Source organism: Pseudophryne corroboree, chromosome 3 (assembly GCF_028390025.1).
Source record: "Pseudophryne corroboree isolate aPseCor3 chromosome 3, aPseCor3.hap2, whole genome shotgun sequence".
In the NCBI taxonomy this organism is placed as follows: Eukaryota; Metazoa; Chordata; class Amphibia; order Anura; family Myobatrachidae; genus Pseudophryne; species Pseudophryne corroboree.
The window spans coordinates 794589149-794606118 of record NC_086446.1 but is presented as its reverse complement, the minus strand read 5'-3'; the positions used below and the strand labels follow the sequence as shown (position 1 = coordinate 794606118).

General features: G+C 47.4%; 1 protein-coding gene across 1 annotated transcript in view; it reads left to right on the top strand.

Annotated features, from left to right (window-relative positions):
• LOC135056898 (VPS10 domain-containing receptor SorCS3-like) overlaps nucleotides 1-16970 on the top strand; it is a 1027710-nt gene that overhangs the window by 613967 nt on the left and 396773 nt on the right. The window contains 1 exon segment of the mRNA XM_063962650.1: nucleotides 1663-1727. Within this exon segment, the coding sequence (XP_063818720.1) occupies nucleotides 1663-1727 (65 nt within the window).

The window sequence follows — 16970 nt, the reverse complement described above, 5'->3', positions numbered from 1 at the left end:
CTGCCTTTTCCAGTAGGGGCAGGCTATGATGTCATGATTGCAACACAAACATTGCAGCCCTGTCCAGCCCACGACACTGGGAGCAGGGTGATCTTACGGGTCACATGGGACTGGGACTTAATATGATGAAGGAGGTGTGGTATAGAAGATCTACAGATGGAGTCACGATCATCTAGCCTTCTCTGCTGCACCTAGGTGCACCATGGTTTATTAGCATGATCCTTTCATCTATTGTTCTCAGTTGCAATACAATACAGAGAGAACAATACAGCAGGGGAATTAAGTCCGATAGCACTGGCTCAGTTACCCCTATTAAAGGCCAAGATAAAGATAGCGCCATCTGTACATTCAGTAAGTCTGCAGTCATTAAGTCGACCGCACATGGTCAACAGGCACAACGTCGACATGGACAAAAGATTTATATATGATTTGCCGACATCGAAAAACAGTCGACAAGTACAAAAGGTTGACAGAGCCATAAGGTTGACATGACAATAGTCGACACACAAAAATGGTTGACACACTTTTTTTGCATTTTTGGGGTTAGTGTGGATCATTTTTCCACCTGGGACCACCATTTGTAGAAATGTGGCCCCTCGCAGGCTCACTTTCCTCGCCGCGTTATGGGCACAAGGTTACTAAAGGTTATGATTTGTGGCTTGGATCGTCAAGGAAGGAAAAAGTCCCAAAACATTAACAAACCCCCCCCAAAAAATGTTCACCATGTGTGTGTCGACCAGTGTCATGGCAACCTTTTGAACCTGTCGACCTTTTCCAGTGTCGACCTTTTGTCCATGTTGACCTTGTGCCTGTCGACCATTTTGGGTGGAGGTGTGTCCAGTAATGTGTGGGTGTGGCCATTGCCATGTGGGCATGTCCACATCCTACACCATCAGCCATAATGTCACAATAAATATGTAAAAGTGGAAAAATTGCAGCATTCTCTGACGAAAACAGAAATACAGTATTAATACTTATGATCTGAGGTGACTGTGCGGCCAGACAATGATCATTAGGCTGCCATGGCGACGGGCCTATTTCGATGTGGAGGCCTGGAACTGTAGTCCCATCCTTTTGTGATTTTGGCCCTGACTGGGAGAAGACCCTGACGTAATAACTTTATGTGGGTCTCTCAGGACGTTGAGTATTAATAATCCCCATATAGATGGTAAAATAAGGGACGTGCAGCAGTGCCAGGAGAGTGGGAGAGGTGGGGTAAGAAGAGAGGGCACTAAGTGGCCATTCTGACCACACATAATCCAAATTATTATGTTCATAGGCCACAATGTGGAACTCTAATATGTTTTTGCTGCCGACGGCCGTGCCTTATATATTCATTACAGTTACCCTTCAGCCGCCTGTCTTGATTGTCATTAAGTCATTGAGCCTGTAACGTTTGTAATACTCTCTGAAGGGCCCGGAGTGTATAAAGCCACACTGCCAATCCTTACCCAGCTGCGCATGACTCGCCTGTCAGACCTTACACGTTCGCCTCGGAGCCTCGTATAATAATTCGCCCCACATAGACAATTTGTGCTGTTTATGCCCCATTGGTCATGCAATTAAAATACAATACAGTTCAGTAACGTGACTTTATCTCTTCCTGGCTTTGTTGAAAGAATCTCATTGTTCCATTTCTCTCTCTCGCTCTCATTTCTCTAGGTCGGTAATGGGCTTAGATAAGGAATCGGACCTGGTGCACATGGAGGCGCGGACAGCTGACGGACGTGAGTGCTTTTGGACGAAACATAATGGAAATCACATTTTACAATGCAAACTCGTGTGCTTTTTAATGCCCAAAATTTACATTTTAATTGAGTAGCAAGTGGTAGCTTGTGTGACAGCTGATATTTCTAACGGCTTAACCCCAACACGTCTACAGGTAACCCTGCGCTCAGCCGGATGCTTCACGTACAGCAAGATCAGGCTGTCCAGCTATTGTGGAACTAAAAGTCCCAGCATGGACTGGCATGGAATTCTTGTAGTTCAAGTAGTTTTGTAGTTCAACAGCCAAACCTCCCCCTGTCCTGATTTCATTGGGACAGACCTAATTTGAGGGCTGTGGGACTGATTTAGGGATGTGCGCTAATGTCACCGCAGCTGGTAGTTTGTACGCAGTGGCTGTACGAAAACATGCAAATGTGGCAGCCGCTGGGATCTGTATTAAGATGACCCCATGGCCGACTGGCTGACGGAACTTAGGCGACGGAGTCAGTTTGAGTTGCGAGTGCCATCGCAATCGCAGGCACTTACATGCCCCCAAAGATGGTCGCGACACGCCTGGGTTTTAGTTGCCCACCCCCCATTACCGACCACAAACAGTCCGTGACTGTCATTCACTTTGTTACTGCGACTTTCGTAGCAAGACCACTGTGGCACATGCGCAGTTCGACTCTAACTACGTCCAAAACTGACATTGCGTCCATCTCTGAATGAGTCGACATACAAACCAAAAAATAATAATGAAAAACGTGTGTAGACTTTTTGACCTGTCGACATTTTAAATGTCGGTATTTTGACCGGTATTTTGACCTTGTCGGGATTTTGACCGTCGGGATTTTGATTGTACTGTATTTCATACTAAACCCACTTGGACATGCTCCCTCCCTGTCCTGGTCACGTAGCCAGATTAAGGGGGGATGCAGGTCATACTGTCCCCCGGGCCCCCCTTTTCTCAGGGGGGCCCCCAGACAGAGCACACTGGCATTACTAGCTTTCCCTCTTAAGCAGCAGCAGAACCAGCAGCAAGAATGCAAGCAGGACAGTATGCAGTGCAGTCAGAGACACAGGAATATCATGTTTCATGAGCTACCGACAGAGCTTTCTAACCAGAGGAGAGATAGGAGTGTGGGGAGAGCTGTAAGTGACACAGGGATCCCAGCTACTCTCCTCCTCCCTGCCTGGGTGTCTGGGTCCTGTGTAACCTGTTGTGCAACTAAACCGTTTAGGTCTAGAGATAACACACAGAGTCCTCCTGAGTCCTGTCCCAGTGTGTAAGTACTGTAGTACAGAGGCTGCTGCTATTCTTGCATGTGACAAGATAAATTATTTTATTTTTCTATGTATATTGTAAGGTAAAGTTGTCTTTGTTCCACTACAAGAAACGTTTCTGAAATAGTTGTCTTTCAATTAGATGGAGCTATAAACACTATCCAGGCATTATTATACTATTAGTTAAATCTAATATACACTATTGGTTTAAATTTAATATACACAATCTATACCTCCCATCATGACCCATTCCAGGAGGGACAAAATGCTCTCTACCTGGACTTCCCTCTTAATTTATGATTGCAATCACCTGTGTTGAAACTAGAGATGAGCGGGTTCGGTTTCTCTGAAACCGAACCCGCACGAACTTCATGTTTTTTTCACGGGTCCGAGCAGACTCGGATCCTCCCGCCTTGCTCGGTTAACCCGAGCGCGCCCGAACGTCGTCATGACGCTGTCGGATTCTCGCGAGACTCGGATTCTATATAAGGAGCCGCGCGTCGCCGCCATTTTCACACGTGCATTGAGATTGATAGGGAGAGGACGTGGCTGGCGTCCTCTCCATTAGAAATTAGATTAGAAGAGAGAGAGAGATTGTGCAGAGTCAGACAGAGTTTACCACAGTGACCAGTGCAGTTGTTGTTAGTTAACTTTTATTTATTTTAATATAATATATCCGTTCTCTGCTATATCCGTTCTCTGCCTGAAAAAAAACGATACACAGCAGCAGCCAGTCACACAGTGTGACTCAGTCTGTGTGCACTCAGCTCAGCCCAGTGTGCTGCACATCAATGTATAAAAGGCAAAGCTTATAATAATTGTGGGGGAGACTGGGGAGCACTGCAGGTTGTTATAGCAGGAGCCCCCAGGAGTACATAATATTATATTAATTTAAAATTAAACAGTGCACACTTTTGCTGCAGGAGTGCCACTGCCAGTGTGACTAGTGGTGACCAGTGCCTGACCACCAGTATATTAGTAGTATTGTATACTATCTCTTTATCAACCAGTCTATATTAGCAGCAGACACAGTACAGTGCGGTAGTTCACGGCTGTGGCTACCTCTGTGTCGGCACTCGGCAGGCAGTCCGTCCATCCATAATTGTATTATATACCACCTAACCGTGGTTTTTTTTTTCTTTCTTTATACCGTCGTCATAGTCATACTAGTTGTTACGAGTATACTACTATCTCTTTATCAACCAGTGTACAGTGCGGTAGTTCACGGCTGTGGCTACCTCTGTGTCGGAACTCGGCAGGCAGTCCGTCCATCCATAATTGTATTATAATATATACCACCTAACCGTGGTTTTTTTTTCGTTCTTTATACCGTCGTCATACTAGTTGTTACGAGTATACTACTATCTCTTTATCAACCAGTGTACAGTGCGGTAGTTCACGGCTGTGGCTACCTCTGTGTCGGAACTCGGCAGGCAGTCCGTCCATCCATAATTGTATTATAATATATACCACCTAACCGTGGTTTTTTTTTCGTTCTTTATACCGTCGTCATACTAGTTGTTACGAGTATACTACTATCTCTTTATCAACCAGTGTACAGTGCGGTAGTTCACGGCTGTGGCTACCTCTGTGTCGGAACTCGGCAGGCAGTCCGTCCATCCATAATTGTATTATAATATATACCACCTAACCGTGGTTTTTTTTTCGTTCTTTATACCGTCGTCATACTAGTTGTTACGAGTATACTACTATCTCTTTATCAACCAGTGTACAGTGCGGTAGTTCACGGCTGTGGCTACCTCTGTGTCGGCACTCGGCAGGCAGTCCGTCCAACCATAATTGTATTATATACCACCTAACCGTGGTTTTTTTTTCATTCTTTATACCGTCGTCATACTAGTTGTTACGAGTATACTACTATCTCTTTATCAACCAGTGTACAGTGCGGTAGTTCACGGCTGTGGCTACCTCTGTGTCGGCACTCGGCAGGCAGTCCGTCCAACCATAATTGTATTATATACCACCTAACCGTGGTTTTTTTTTCATTCTTTATACCGTCGTCATACTAGTTGTTACGAGTATACTACTATCTCTTTATCAACCAGTGTACAGTGCGGTAGTTCACGGCTGTGGCTACCTCTGTGTCGGCACTCGGCAGCCCGTCCATAATTGTATATACCAGTGACCTAACCGTGGTTTTTTTTTCTTTCTTTATACATACATACTAGTTACGAGTATACTATCTCTTTATCAACCAGTCTATATATTAGCAGCAGACACAGTACAGTGCGGTAGTTCACGGCTGTGGCTACCTCTGTGTCGGCACTCGGCAGCCCGTCCATAATTGTATATACCACCTAACCGTGGTTTTTTTTTTCTTTCTTTATACATACATACTAGTTACGAGTATACTATCTCTTTATCAACCAGTCTATATATTAGCAGCAGACACAGTACAGTGCGGTAGTTCACGGCTGTGGCTACCTCTGTGTCGGCACTCCGCAGCCCGTCCATAATTGTATATACCAGTGACCTAACCGTGGTTTTTTTTTCTTTCTTTATACATACATACTAGTTACGAGTATACTATCTCTTTATCAACCAGTCTATATATTAGCAGCAGACACAGTACAGTGCGGTAGTTCACGGCTGTGGCTACCTCTGTGTCGGCACTCGGCAGCCCGTCCATAATTGTATATACCAGTGACCTAACCGTGGTTTTTTTTTCTTTCTTTATACATACATACTAGTTACGAGTATACTATCTCTTTATCAACCAGTCTATATATTAGCAGCAGACACAGTACAGTGCGGTAGTTCACGGCTGTGGCTACCTCTGTGTCGGCACTCGGCAGCCCGTCCATAATTGTATATACCAGTGACCTAACCGTGGTTTTTTTTTCTTTCTTTATACATACATACTAGTTACGAGTATACTATCTCTTTATCAACCAGTCTATATATTAGCAGCAGACACAGTACAGTGCGGTAGTTCACGGCTGTGGCTACCTCTGTGTCGGCACTCGGCAGCCCGTCCATAATTGTATATACCACCTAACCGTGGTTTTTTTTTCTTTCTTTATACATACATACTAGTTACGAGTATACTATCTCTTTATCAACCAGTCTATATATTAGCAGCAGACACAGTACAGTGCGGTAGTTCACGGCTGTGGCTACCTCTGTGTCGGCACTCGGCAGCCCGTCCATAATTGTATATACCAGTGACCTAACCGTGGTTTTTTTTTCTTTCTTTATACATACATACTAGTTACGAGTATACTATCTCTTTATCAACCAGTCTATATATTAGCAGCAGACACAGTACAGTGCGGTAGTTCACGGCTGTGGCTACCTCTGTGTCGGCACTCGGCAGCCCGTCCATAATTGTATACTAGTATCCAATCCATCCATCTGCATTGTTTACCTGAGGTGCCTTTTAGTTGTGCCTATTAAAATATGGAGAACAAAAATGTTGAGGTTCCAAAATTAGGGAAAGATCAAGATCCACTTCCACCTCGTGCTGAAGCTGCTGCCACTAGTCATGGCCGAGACGATGAAATGCCAGCAACGTCGTCTGCCAAGGCCGATGCCCAATGTCATAGTACAGAGCATGTCAAATCCAAAACACCAAATATCAGTAAAAAGCCTCTTTTTTTCTTTGCGTCATGTGCTGTTTGGGGAGGGTTTTTTGGAAGGGACATCCTGCGTGACACTGCAGTGCCACTCCTAGATGGGCCCGGTGTTTGTGTCGGCCACTAGGGTCGCTAATCTTACTCACACAGTCAGCTACCTCATTGCGCCTCTTTTTTTCTTTGCGTCATGTGCTGTTTGGGGAGGGTTTTTTGGAAGGGCCATCCTGCGTGACACTGCAGTGCCACTCCTAGATGGGCCCGGTGTTTGTGTCGGCCACTAGGGTCGCTAATCTTACTCAAACAGTCAGCTACCTCATTGCGCCTCTTTTTTTCTTTGCGTCATGTGCTGTTTGGGGAGGGTTTTTTGGAAGGGCCATCCTGCGTGACACTGCAGTGCCACTCCTAGATGGGCCCGGTGTTTGTGTCGGCCACTAGGGTCGCTAATCTTACTCACACAGCTACCTCATTGCGCCTCTTTTTTTCTTTGCTTCATGTGCTGTTTGGGGAGGGTTTTTTGGAAGGGACATCCTGCGTGACACTGCAGTGCCACTCCTAGATGGGCCCGGTGTTTGTGTCGGCCACTAGGGTCGCTTATCTTACTCACACAGCGACCTCGGTGCAAATTTTAGGACTAAAAATAATATTGTGAGGTGTGATGTGTTCAGAATAGGCTGAAAATGAGTGTAAATTATGTTTTTTGAGGTTAATAATACTTTGGGATCAAAATTACCCCCAAATTCTATGATTTAAGCTGTTTTTTAGGGTTTTTTGAAAAAAACACCCGAATCCAAAACACACCCGAATCCGACAAAAAAAATTCGGTGAGGTTTTGCCAAAACGCGGTCGAACCCAAAACACGGCCGCGGAACCGAACCCAAAACCAAAACACAAAACCCGAAAAATTTCCGGCGCTCATCTCTAGTTGAAACGCCTTTCTTATCAATTAAATAGTTCAACACAGGTGCCGGCAATCATATATTAAGTAGGACCTCCAGACTGAGAGCATTTTGTCCCTCCTGGAATGGGACATGTTGGAAGGTATGCACAAGTTAATATTCATCCTCCACCTTCCATCGGGGCCCGCCCGTCTTAAGTGCCCCAGCAGGGCCGAAACTAGGATTTTCAGCGCCCGGGGCAAGGCAGTAATTTGGCACCCCTCACCACCACCACCACCACCCCACCCCCCACAAATAAAAAAATACAGAAATAAAATAAAACAGATTGTAATAAAAATACAAATTAACAGAAAAAATATAAAACGGCATGGGTGTATGGCAGGTGTATAATATACAGCAATGAGTACACTACCATCCCTCTATCACAGACACTAGTGCAGCATATGATATGAGGACTGTACACTGACAGTGTATGGAGGCAGCTGCAGCCAGGCATGGGTGTACGGTGCAATTAACTGACCTGGAGATGCTGCTCATTACACGGCAGGTGTGCCTGTCCCACCGGCTGGAACTTGTAGTCCCGCTCCCCTGTGTTATATAATGCACGAATGCGGCAGCTGCCTACCTCTGGCCCCGGGTGTCTCTCCTTACGCTGGTTGCACAGGCAGGTGGAGCAGTCATCACCCACAGCCGACTGCTGTTCACCACACCCGGCTCTTCCTGCACTCCTGCTCGCTGCACACGAAGCCCGGAGTGAGCCCGGGGCAGCCGGTGCTGATTGGCTGCTGTCATCACCCAGGCCCGGGGCGTCACTGCGGAGGCGTCGGCTCTCCCAGGTAGCGGCTGACAGTCAGTGCCCGGTACTTGGCTGGCCGTGGCGGCGTGTAAACTGTGCGCCAGTCTCAGTGGTTTATTCAGTCCAGTGCGTCCGGCTCCTTGCAGCCGCAGGGGGAGGCCGGTGTTAAGGCATTAAAGTGACTGTCCTGGCGCCCCCTTTGATCCAGCGCCCGGGTCACATGCCTCCCTAGCCCCCCCCTAGTTGCGGCCCTGGCCCCAGGCACCCCCAAGGCTTAATCCGGCCCTGCCTGTTAATGCTCCCTGTCCTGATCCTCTTACTGTGGAATATTTGGAGATGGTCAAAAACAACATACAAGTCATCTCGACTTCCCTAAAAATATTTAACCAACCCTTTAATGAATAATTATATGCAGTAAACCTTAAATTGAAAATATAAATTTATGGACGGTTGACAATCGTGAGCTAATTACCTACCGCAGTTACAGAAGAATGACTATCTGTATTAAATCCTGGCCGTCTGTAGGACCCTCACCGTCCAGGCTTTTATTTTAGCATGTCATTTATTTTATCCTGATTGCTCGTACTGGCGTCAAAATAGCTTTTCTATCTCAATGATAATTACTTTATGTTATTTACTTATTACCTGCGCCGCAGACTCAGCGGCCTGTGCTGTTTGCTCGAAACTTAAGGGATAGTGCCCGCGTCAGATTTTCCCCTGGCCTTGCCTTATTTGCATTTCGGATTTTACGGATCTGTCTTCTGGCGTTACATGTGACCTACAGGTGTGTGCGCCGTCCCGCTTGCTAGAATACCTTTATTTAAATATTTGCTTAGATTTCATTGAAACCTCTGGAGTTCTCTGGATTAGTGGTCTGGCTTAGGCTGAGCTCAGAGTAAACCAACAGGAGAAGGAGAAAAAAAATATTGGATGATGTAGCCGGATGCATTAATGTCAGAGCTGAACCACATTAACCGTTCTGTATCTGAGAAATAAATATCTTTAAAGCACTGGTGGGATTATAATAAGTCATCGGGTTTATTGGGGAGTGAAAAATGTTGCATTGCAACAACACAGAGTCATTGGGCCTCATTCTGAGTCATACCCAGGTTTGAAGGTGTAAGTGGTGACAGTGGGGGTCATTCCGAGTTGTTCGCTCGTTATATTTTTCTTGCAACGGAGCGATTAGTCGCTAATGCGCATGCGCAATGTCCGCAGTGCGACTGCGCCAAGTAAATTTGCTATGCAGTTAGGTATTTTACTCACGGCATTACGAGGTTTTTTCTTCGTTCTGGTGATCGTAATGTGATTGACAGGAAGTGGGTGTTTCTGGGCGGAAACTGGCCGTTTTATGGGAGTGTGTGAAAAAACGCTACCGTTTCTGGGAAAAACGCGGGAGTGGCTGGAGAAACGGAGGAGTGTCTGGGCGAACGCTGGGTGTGTTTGTGACGTCAAACCAGGAACGACACTGACTGAACTGATCGCAGATGCCGAGTAAGTCTGGAGCTACTCAGAAACTGCTAAGAAGTGTCTATTCGCAATTCTGCTAATCTTTCGTTCGCAATTTTGATAAGCTAAGATTCACTCCCAGTAGGCGGCGGCTTAGCGTGTGCAATGCTGCTAAAAGCAGCTTGTGAGCGAACAACTCGGAATGAGGGCCCGTGACGGCTCCACTTGTGGACGGAGGAGCGGGGTGACCATACCATAGGTCTATTTAGTAAGCCTTGGATGGAGAGAGAGTGGACGGAGGTAAAGTACCAGCCAATTAGCTCCTAACTGCCACGTCACAGGCTGGGTTTGAAAAATTACAGGAGCTGATTAGCTGGTACTTTATGTCCAGCAACTTTATCTCTATCCAAGGCTTAGTAAATAGACCCCAAAGTACCAACCAACCAACTCCTATCTGCCATGCAGGGGCTGGCTGGCAACTTTCAGCCTGGGGATGGGGCAGACTCAAGCAAGTGGCTCAGCTTTTCATGGAGAATGCAATGGAAATATGTCCCTGGAACACTTAAATTGCACTGGCCCGGGGGGAAGATGACACCCTGCCCCGCTGCCCAGCCAGCGCCTGCGGCCATGTTACAGGCTGTGGGCGGGATGTACTATCCTTCGCCCCCGCGTTAAGTGCCGTTTCCTCTCCGTTCACACCGCTCCGCTGCCCGCCGCTTCCCCTGTAACTCCCCCATGTGCTTTCTTATTTCCCTCCCCCTCCTCTTCACCGCCGCAGCCACGGAGTTCTCCTCTCGCAGCGCTCCCCATGGCGGTTTGCACATGTGCAAGGCCGGAAGCTGCAACTGCAGCGCAGGAAGCCTCCAGGATCCGTCCAGAAAGGCTATGTGCGCATGCCCAAAAAAAAAAAAAAAGAAAAGTGAGTGGTGCGCATGCGCCAACCGCCAGGGGGAGCGCTGTGATAATAGAACTCTGTGGCCGCGGCGGTGAAGAGGAGGAGGGAGAGGGAAATAAGAAAGCAGATGGGGGAGTTAAGGGGAAGCGGCGGGCAGCGGAGCGGTGAGTGTGAACGGAGAGAGAACGGTATTTAACGCGGGGGCGAAGGATAGTACATCCCGCCCAGTATTTGAAAAATGACAGGAGTTAATCGGTTGGTACTTTAATTCTCTCCACATTATCTCTCTCCATGCTTTGATACATCACCTCCAGAATAGCAGGTGGAATAATCAGTGCCACCTGTGGATCTTTGAAAGTATGTCAGCCAGTAATGAATACACCTGTGCACCAACCAGGAGATCTGGAAAACATGCACTGTTAGGGTGTGCTGAGGACAGGAATTGGGAAACACCGCTCTAGTCTCTGCAGGTGACACATAAAACCCCGCAATCTGTAACGGCTCCCCAGATACCTCACTATGGCACAAGCACGAGCAGCAGATAGAAAGTGTATCTGTTAAATCACAACTGTCCGGTGTTTCGTGCGAACATTTCTTAATTATCGGATTTCAGTAGACACAGCACATGTATGTAACACGCAGGGAACATTTAAAATAAGATTTTACTTACCGATAAATCTATTTCTCGTAGTCCGTAGTGGATGCTGGGGACTCCGTAAGGACCATGGGGATATAGCGGCTCCGCAGGAGACAGGGCACAATAATAAAAGCTTTAGGATCAGGTGGTGTGCACTGGCTCCTCCCCCTATGACCCTCCTCCAAGCCTCAGTTAGGATACTGTGCCCGGACGAGCGTGCATAATAAGGAAGGATATTGAATCCCGGGTAAGACTCATACCAGCCACACCAATTACACCGTACAACCTGTGATCTGAACCCAGTTAACAGTATGATAACAACGAAGGAGCCTCTGACAAGATGGCTCACAACAAGAATAACCCGATTTTTGTAACAATAACATGTACAAGTATTGCAGACAATCCGCACTTGGGATGGGCGCCCAGCATCCACTACGGACTACGAGAAATAGATTTATCGGTAAGTAAAATCTTATTTTCTCTGACGTCCTAGTGGATGCTGGGGACTCCGTAAGGACCATGGGGATTATACCAAAGCTCCCAAACGGGCGGGAGAGTGCGGATGACTCTGCAGCACCGAATGAGAGACTCCATGTCCTCCTCAGCCAGGGTATCAAATTTGTAGAATTTAGCAAACGTGTTTGCCCCTGACCAAGTAACTGCTCGGCAAAGTTGTAAAGCCGAGACCCCTCGGGCAGTCGCCCAAGATGAGCCCCCTTCCTTTTGGAATGGGCTTTTACAGATTTTGGCTGTGGCAGGCCTGCCACAGAATGTGTAAACTGAATTGTATTACAAATCCAGCGAGCAATCGTCTGCTTAGAAGCAGGAGCACCCATCTTGTTGGGTGCATACAGGCTAAACAGCGAGTCAGATTTTCTGACTCCAGCCGTCCTGGAAACATATTTTTCAGGGCCCTGACAACGTCAAGTAACTTGGAGTCCTCCAAGTCCCTAGTACCCGCAGGTACCACAATAGGTTGGTTCATGTGAAAAACAGAAAACACCTTAAGGAGAAATTAAGGACGAGTCCTCAATTCTGCCCTGTCAGAATGAAAAATTAAGTAAGGGCTTTATATATGATAAAGCCGCCAATTCTGACACACGCCTGGCTGAAGCCAGGGCTAATAGCATCGTCACCTTCCATGTGAGATATTTTAAGTCCACAGTGGTGAGTGGTTCAAACCAATGTGACTTTTGGAAACTCAAAACAACATTGAGATCCCAAGGTGCCACTGGGGCACAAAATGAGGCTGTATATGCAGTACCCCTTTTACAAACATCTGAACGTCAGGCACTAAAGCCAGTTCTTTCTGGAAGAAATTCGACAGGGCCGAAATTTGAACCTTAATGGACCCTAATTTTAGGCCCATAGACAGTCCTGTTTTCAGGAAATGTAGGAAACGACCCAGTTGGAATTCCTCTGTAGGGGCCTTCTTGGCCTCACACCACGCAACATATCTTCACCAAATGCGGTGAAAATGTTTTGCGGTTACATCCTTCCTGTCTTTGACCAGGGTAGGGATGACTTCATCTGGAATGCCCTTTCAGGATCCGGCGTTCAACCGCCATGCCGTCAAACGCGGTCGCGGTAAGTCTTGGAACAGACAAGGCCCCTGCTGGAGCAGGTCCTTTCTTAAAGGTAGAGGCCACGGGTCTTCCGTGAACATCTCTTGAAGTTTCGGGTACCAAGTCCTTCTTGGCCAATCCGGAACCACGAGTATCGTTCTTACTCATCTCCCTCTCATGATTCTCAGTACTTTTGGTATGAGAGGCATAGGAGGGAACACATACTCTGACTGGTACACCCACAGTGTTACCAGAGCGTCCACCGCTATTGCCTGAGGGTCCCTTGACCTGGCGCAATATCTGTCTAGTTTTTTGTTCAGGCGGGACGCCATCATGTCCACCTTTGGTTTTTCCCAACGGTTTACAATCATGTGGAAGACTTCCCGATGAAGTCCCCACTCTCCCGGGTAGAGGTCATGCCTGCTGAGGAAGTCTGCTTCCCAGTTTTCCACTCCCGGAATGAACACTGCTGAGAGTGTTATCACATGATTTTTCGCCCAGCGAAGAATCCTTGTAGTTTCTGCCATTTCCCTCCTGCTTCTTGTGCCGCCCTGTTTACGTGGGCGACTGCCGTGATGTTGTCCCACTGGATCAATACCGGCTGACCTTGAAGCAGAGGTCTTGCTAAGCTTAGAGCATTGTAAATTGCCCTTAGCTCCAGTATATTTATGTGGAGAGAAGTCTCCAGACTTGATCACACTCTCTGGAAATTTTTTCCTTGTGTGACTGCTCTCCAGCCACTCAGGCTGGCATCCGTGGTCACCAGGACCCAGTCCTGAATGCCGAATCTGCGGCCCTTTCATAGATGAGCACTCTGCAGCCACCGCAGAAGAAACAACCTTGTCCTTGGAGACAGGGTTATCCGCTGATGCATCTGAAGATGCGATCCGGACCATTTTTCCAGCAGATCCCACGGAAAGGTTCTTGCGTGAAATCTACCGAATGGGATCGCTTTGTAAGAAACCACCATTTTTCACAGGATCCTTGTGCAATGATGCACTGATACTTTTCCTGGTTTTAGGAGGTTCCTGACTAGCTCGGATAACTCCCTGGCTTTCTTCTCCGGGAGAAAACATCCTTTTCTGGACTGTGTCCAGAATCATCCCTAGGAACAGTAGACGTGTCGTCGGAAAAAACTGCGATTTTGGAATATTTAGAATCCACTCGTGCTGTCGTAGAACTACTTAAGATAGTGCTACTCCGACCTCCAACTGTTCTCTGGACCTTGCCTTTATCAGGAAAGCGTCCATATTTCTTTTAAGAAGAATCATCATTTCGGCCATTACCTTGGTAAAGACCCGGGGTGCCATGGACAATCCAAACGGCAGCGTCTGAACTGATAGTGACAGTTCTGTACCACGAACCTGAGGTACCCTTGGTGAGAAGGCAAATTTGGACATGTAGGTAAGCGTCCCTGATATCCAGTGACACCATATCGTCCCCTTCTTCCTGGTTCGCTATCACTACTCTGAGTGACTCCATCTTGATTTGAACGCTTGTATGTAAGTGTTCAAATATTTCAGATCTCACCGAGCCGTCTGGCTTCAGTACCACAATATAGTGTGGAATAATACCCCTTCCCTTGTTGTAGAAGGGGTACTTTGATTATCACCTGCTGGGAATACAGCCTGTGAATTGTTCCCAATACTGCCTCCCTGTCGGAGGGAGACGTTGGTAAAGCAGACTTCAGGAACTTGTGAGGGGGAGACGTCTCGAATTTCCAATGTACACCTGGGATACTACGTGTAGGATCCAGGAGTCCACTTGTGAGTGAGCCCCCTGCGTGCTGAAACTCTTGAGATGACCCCCTACCGCACCTGAGTCCGCTTGTACTGCCCCAGCGTCATGCTGCGGACTTGGCAGAAGCTGTGGAGGGCTTCTGTTCCTGGGAATGGGCTGCCTGCTGCAGTCTTCTTCCCTTTCCTCTACCCCTGGGCAGATATGACTGGCCCTTTTGCCCGCCTGCCCTTATGGGGACGAAAGGACTGAGACTGAAAAGACTGTGTCCTTTTCTGCTGAGATGTGACTTGGGGTAACAAAAGGTGGATTTTTCAGCTGTTGCCATGGCCACCAGGTCCGATGGACCGCCCCTTTATACGGTAATACTTCCATGTGCCGTCTGGAATCTGCATCACCTGACCACTGTCGTGTCTTCGTCTGGCAGATATGGACATCACATTTACTCTTGATGCCAGAATGCAAATATCCCTCTGCGCATCTCGCATATATAGAAATGCATCTATAGTCAATAAAATCTTGTCCCTGTCAAGGGTATCAATATTTTCAGTCAGGAAATCCGACCAAGCCCCCTCAGCGCTGCACATCCAGGCTGAGGCGATTGCTGGTCGTAGTATAACACCAGTATGTGTGTATATACTTTTAGGATATTTTTCAGCTTCCTATCAGCTGGCTCCTTGAGGGCTGCCGTATCTGGAGACGGTAACGCCCCTTGTTTTTATAAGCGTGTGAGCGCCTTATCCACCCTAAGGTGTGTTTCCCAACTCGCCCTAACTTCTGGCGGGAAAGGGTATACCGCCAATAATTTTCTATCGGAGGAAACCCACGTATCATCACACACTTCATTTAATTTATCTGATTCAGGAAAAACTACAAGTAGTTTATTCACACCCTACATAATACCCTTATTTGTGGTACTTGTAGTATCAGAAATATGTAACACCTCCTTCATTGCCCTTAACATGTAACGTGTGGCCCTAAAGGAAAATATGTTTGTTTATTCACCGTCGACACTGGAGTCAGTGTCCGTGTCTGTGTCTGTGTCAACCGACTGAGGTAAATGGGCGTTTTTACAAGCCCCTGACGGTGTCTGAGACGCCTGGACAGGTACTAATTTGTTTGCCGGCCGTCTCATGTCGTCAACCGACCTTGCAGCGTGTTGACATTATCACGTAATTCCTAAATAAGCCATCCATTCCAGTGTCGACTCCCTAGAGAGTGACATCACCAATACAGGCAATTTGCTCTGCCTCCTCACCAACATCGTCCTCCTACATGTCGACACACACGTACCGACACACAGCACACACACAGGGAATGCTCTGATAGAGGACAGGACCCCACTAGCCCTTTGGGGAGACAGAGGGAGAGTTTGCCAGCACACACCAAAAACGCTATAATTATACAGGGACAACCCCTTATACAAGTGTTTTCCCTTATAGCATTTTTATATATGTAATCATATCGCCAAATAAGTGCCCCCCCTCTCTGTTTTAACCCTGTTTCTGTAGTGCAGTGCAGGGGAGAGCCTGGGAACCTTCCTCACAGCAGAGCTGAGCAGGAAAATGGTGCCGTGTGCTGAGGAGAATAGGCCCGCCCCCTTTTCGGCGGGCTCTTCTCCCGGAGTTTGTGAGATCTGGCAGGGGTTAAATACATCCATATAGCCTCAAGGGCTATATGTGATGTATTTTAGCCATAAAAAGGTATTATACATTGCTGCCCAGGGCGCCCCCCCCAGCGCCCTGCACCCTCAGTGACAGTTGGTGACTGTTGGTGAAGTGTGCTGACAACAATGGCGCACAGCTGCAGTGCTGTGCGCTACCTCATGAAGACTGAAAGTCTTCTGCCGCCTGTTTCTGGACCTCTTCAACTTCGGCATCTGCAAGGGGGGTCGGCGGCACGGCTCCGGGACCAACCCCAGGGTGAGACCTGTGTTCCGACTCCCTCTGGAGCTAATGGTGTCCAGTAGCCTAAGAAGCAAATCCATCCTGCACGCAGGTGAGTTTACTTCTCTCCCCTAAGTCCCTCGTAGCAGTGAGCCTGTTGCCAGCAGGTCTCACTGAAAGAAAAAAACCTAACTTAAACTTTTATTCTAAGCAGCTCAGGAGAGCCACCTAGATTGCACCCTTCTCGGCCGGGCACAAAAATCTAACTGAGGCTTGGAGGAGGGTCATAGGGGGAGGAGCCAGTGCACACCACCTGATCCTAAAGCTTTTATTATTGTGCCCTGTCTCCTGCGGAGCCGCTATATCCCCATGGTCCTTACGGAGTCCCCAGCATCCACTAGGACGTCAGAGAAAAATAAATGAGATCTGACACCGCATCCCCGTGTACGGCTGTCACATTGCGCTCCCACAAATTCATGCGAAGAACAATATTTTCATTTTTATCTGAAACTAAAGTGTTAC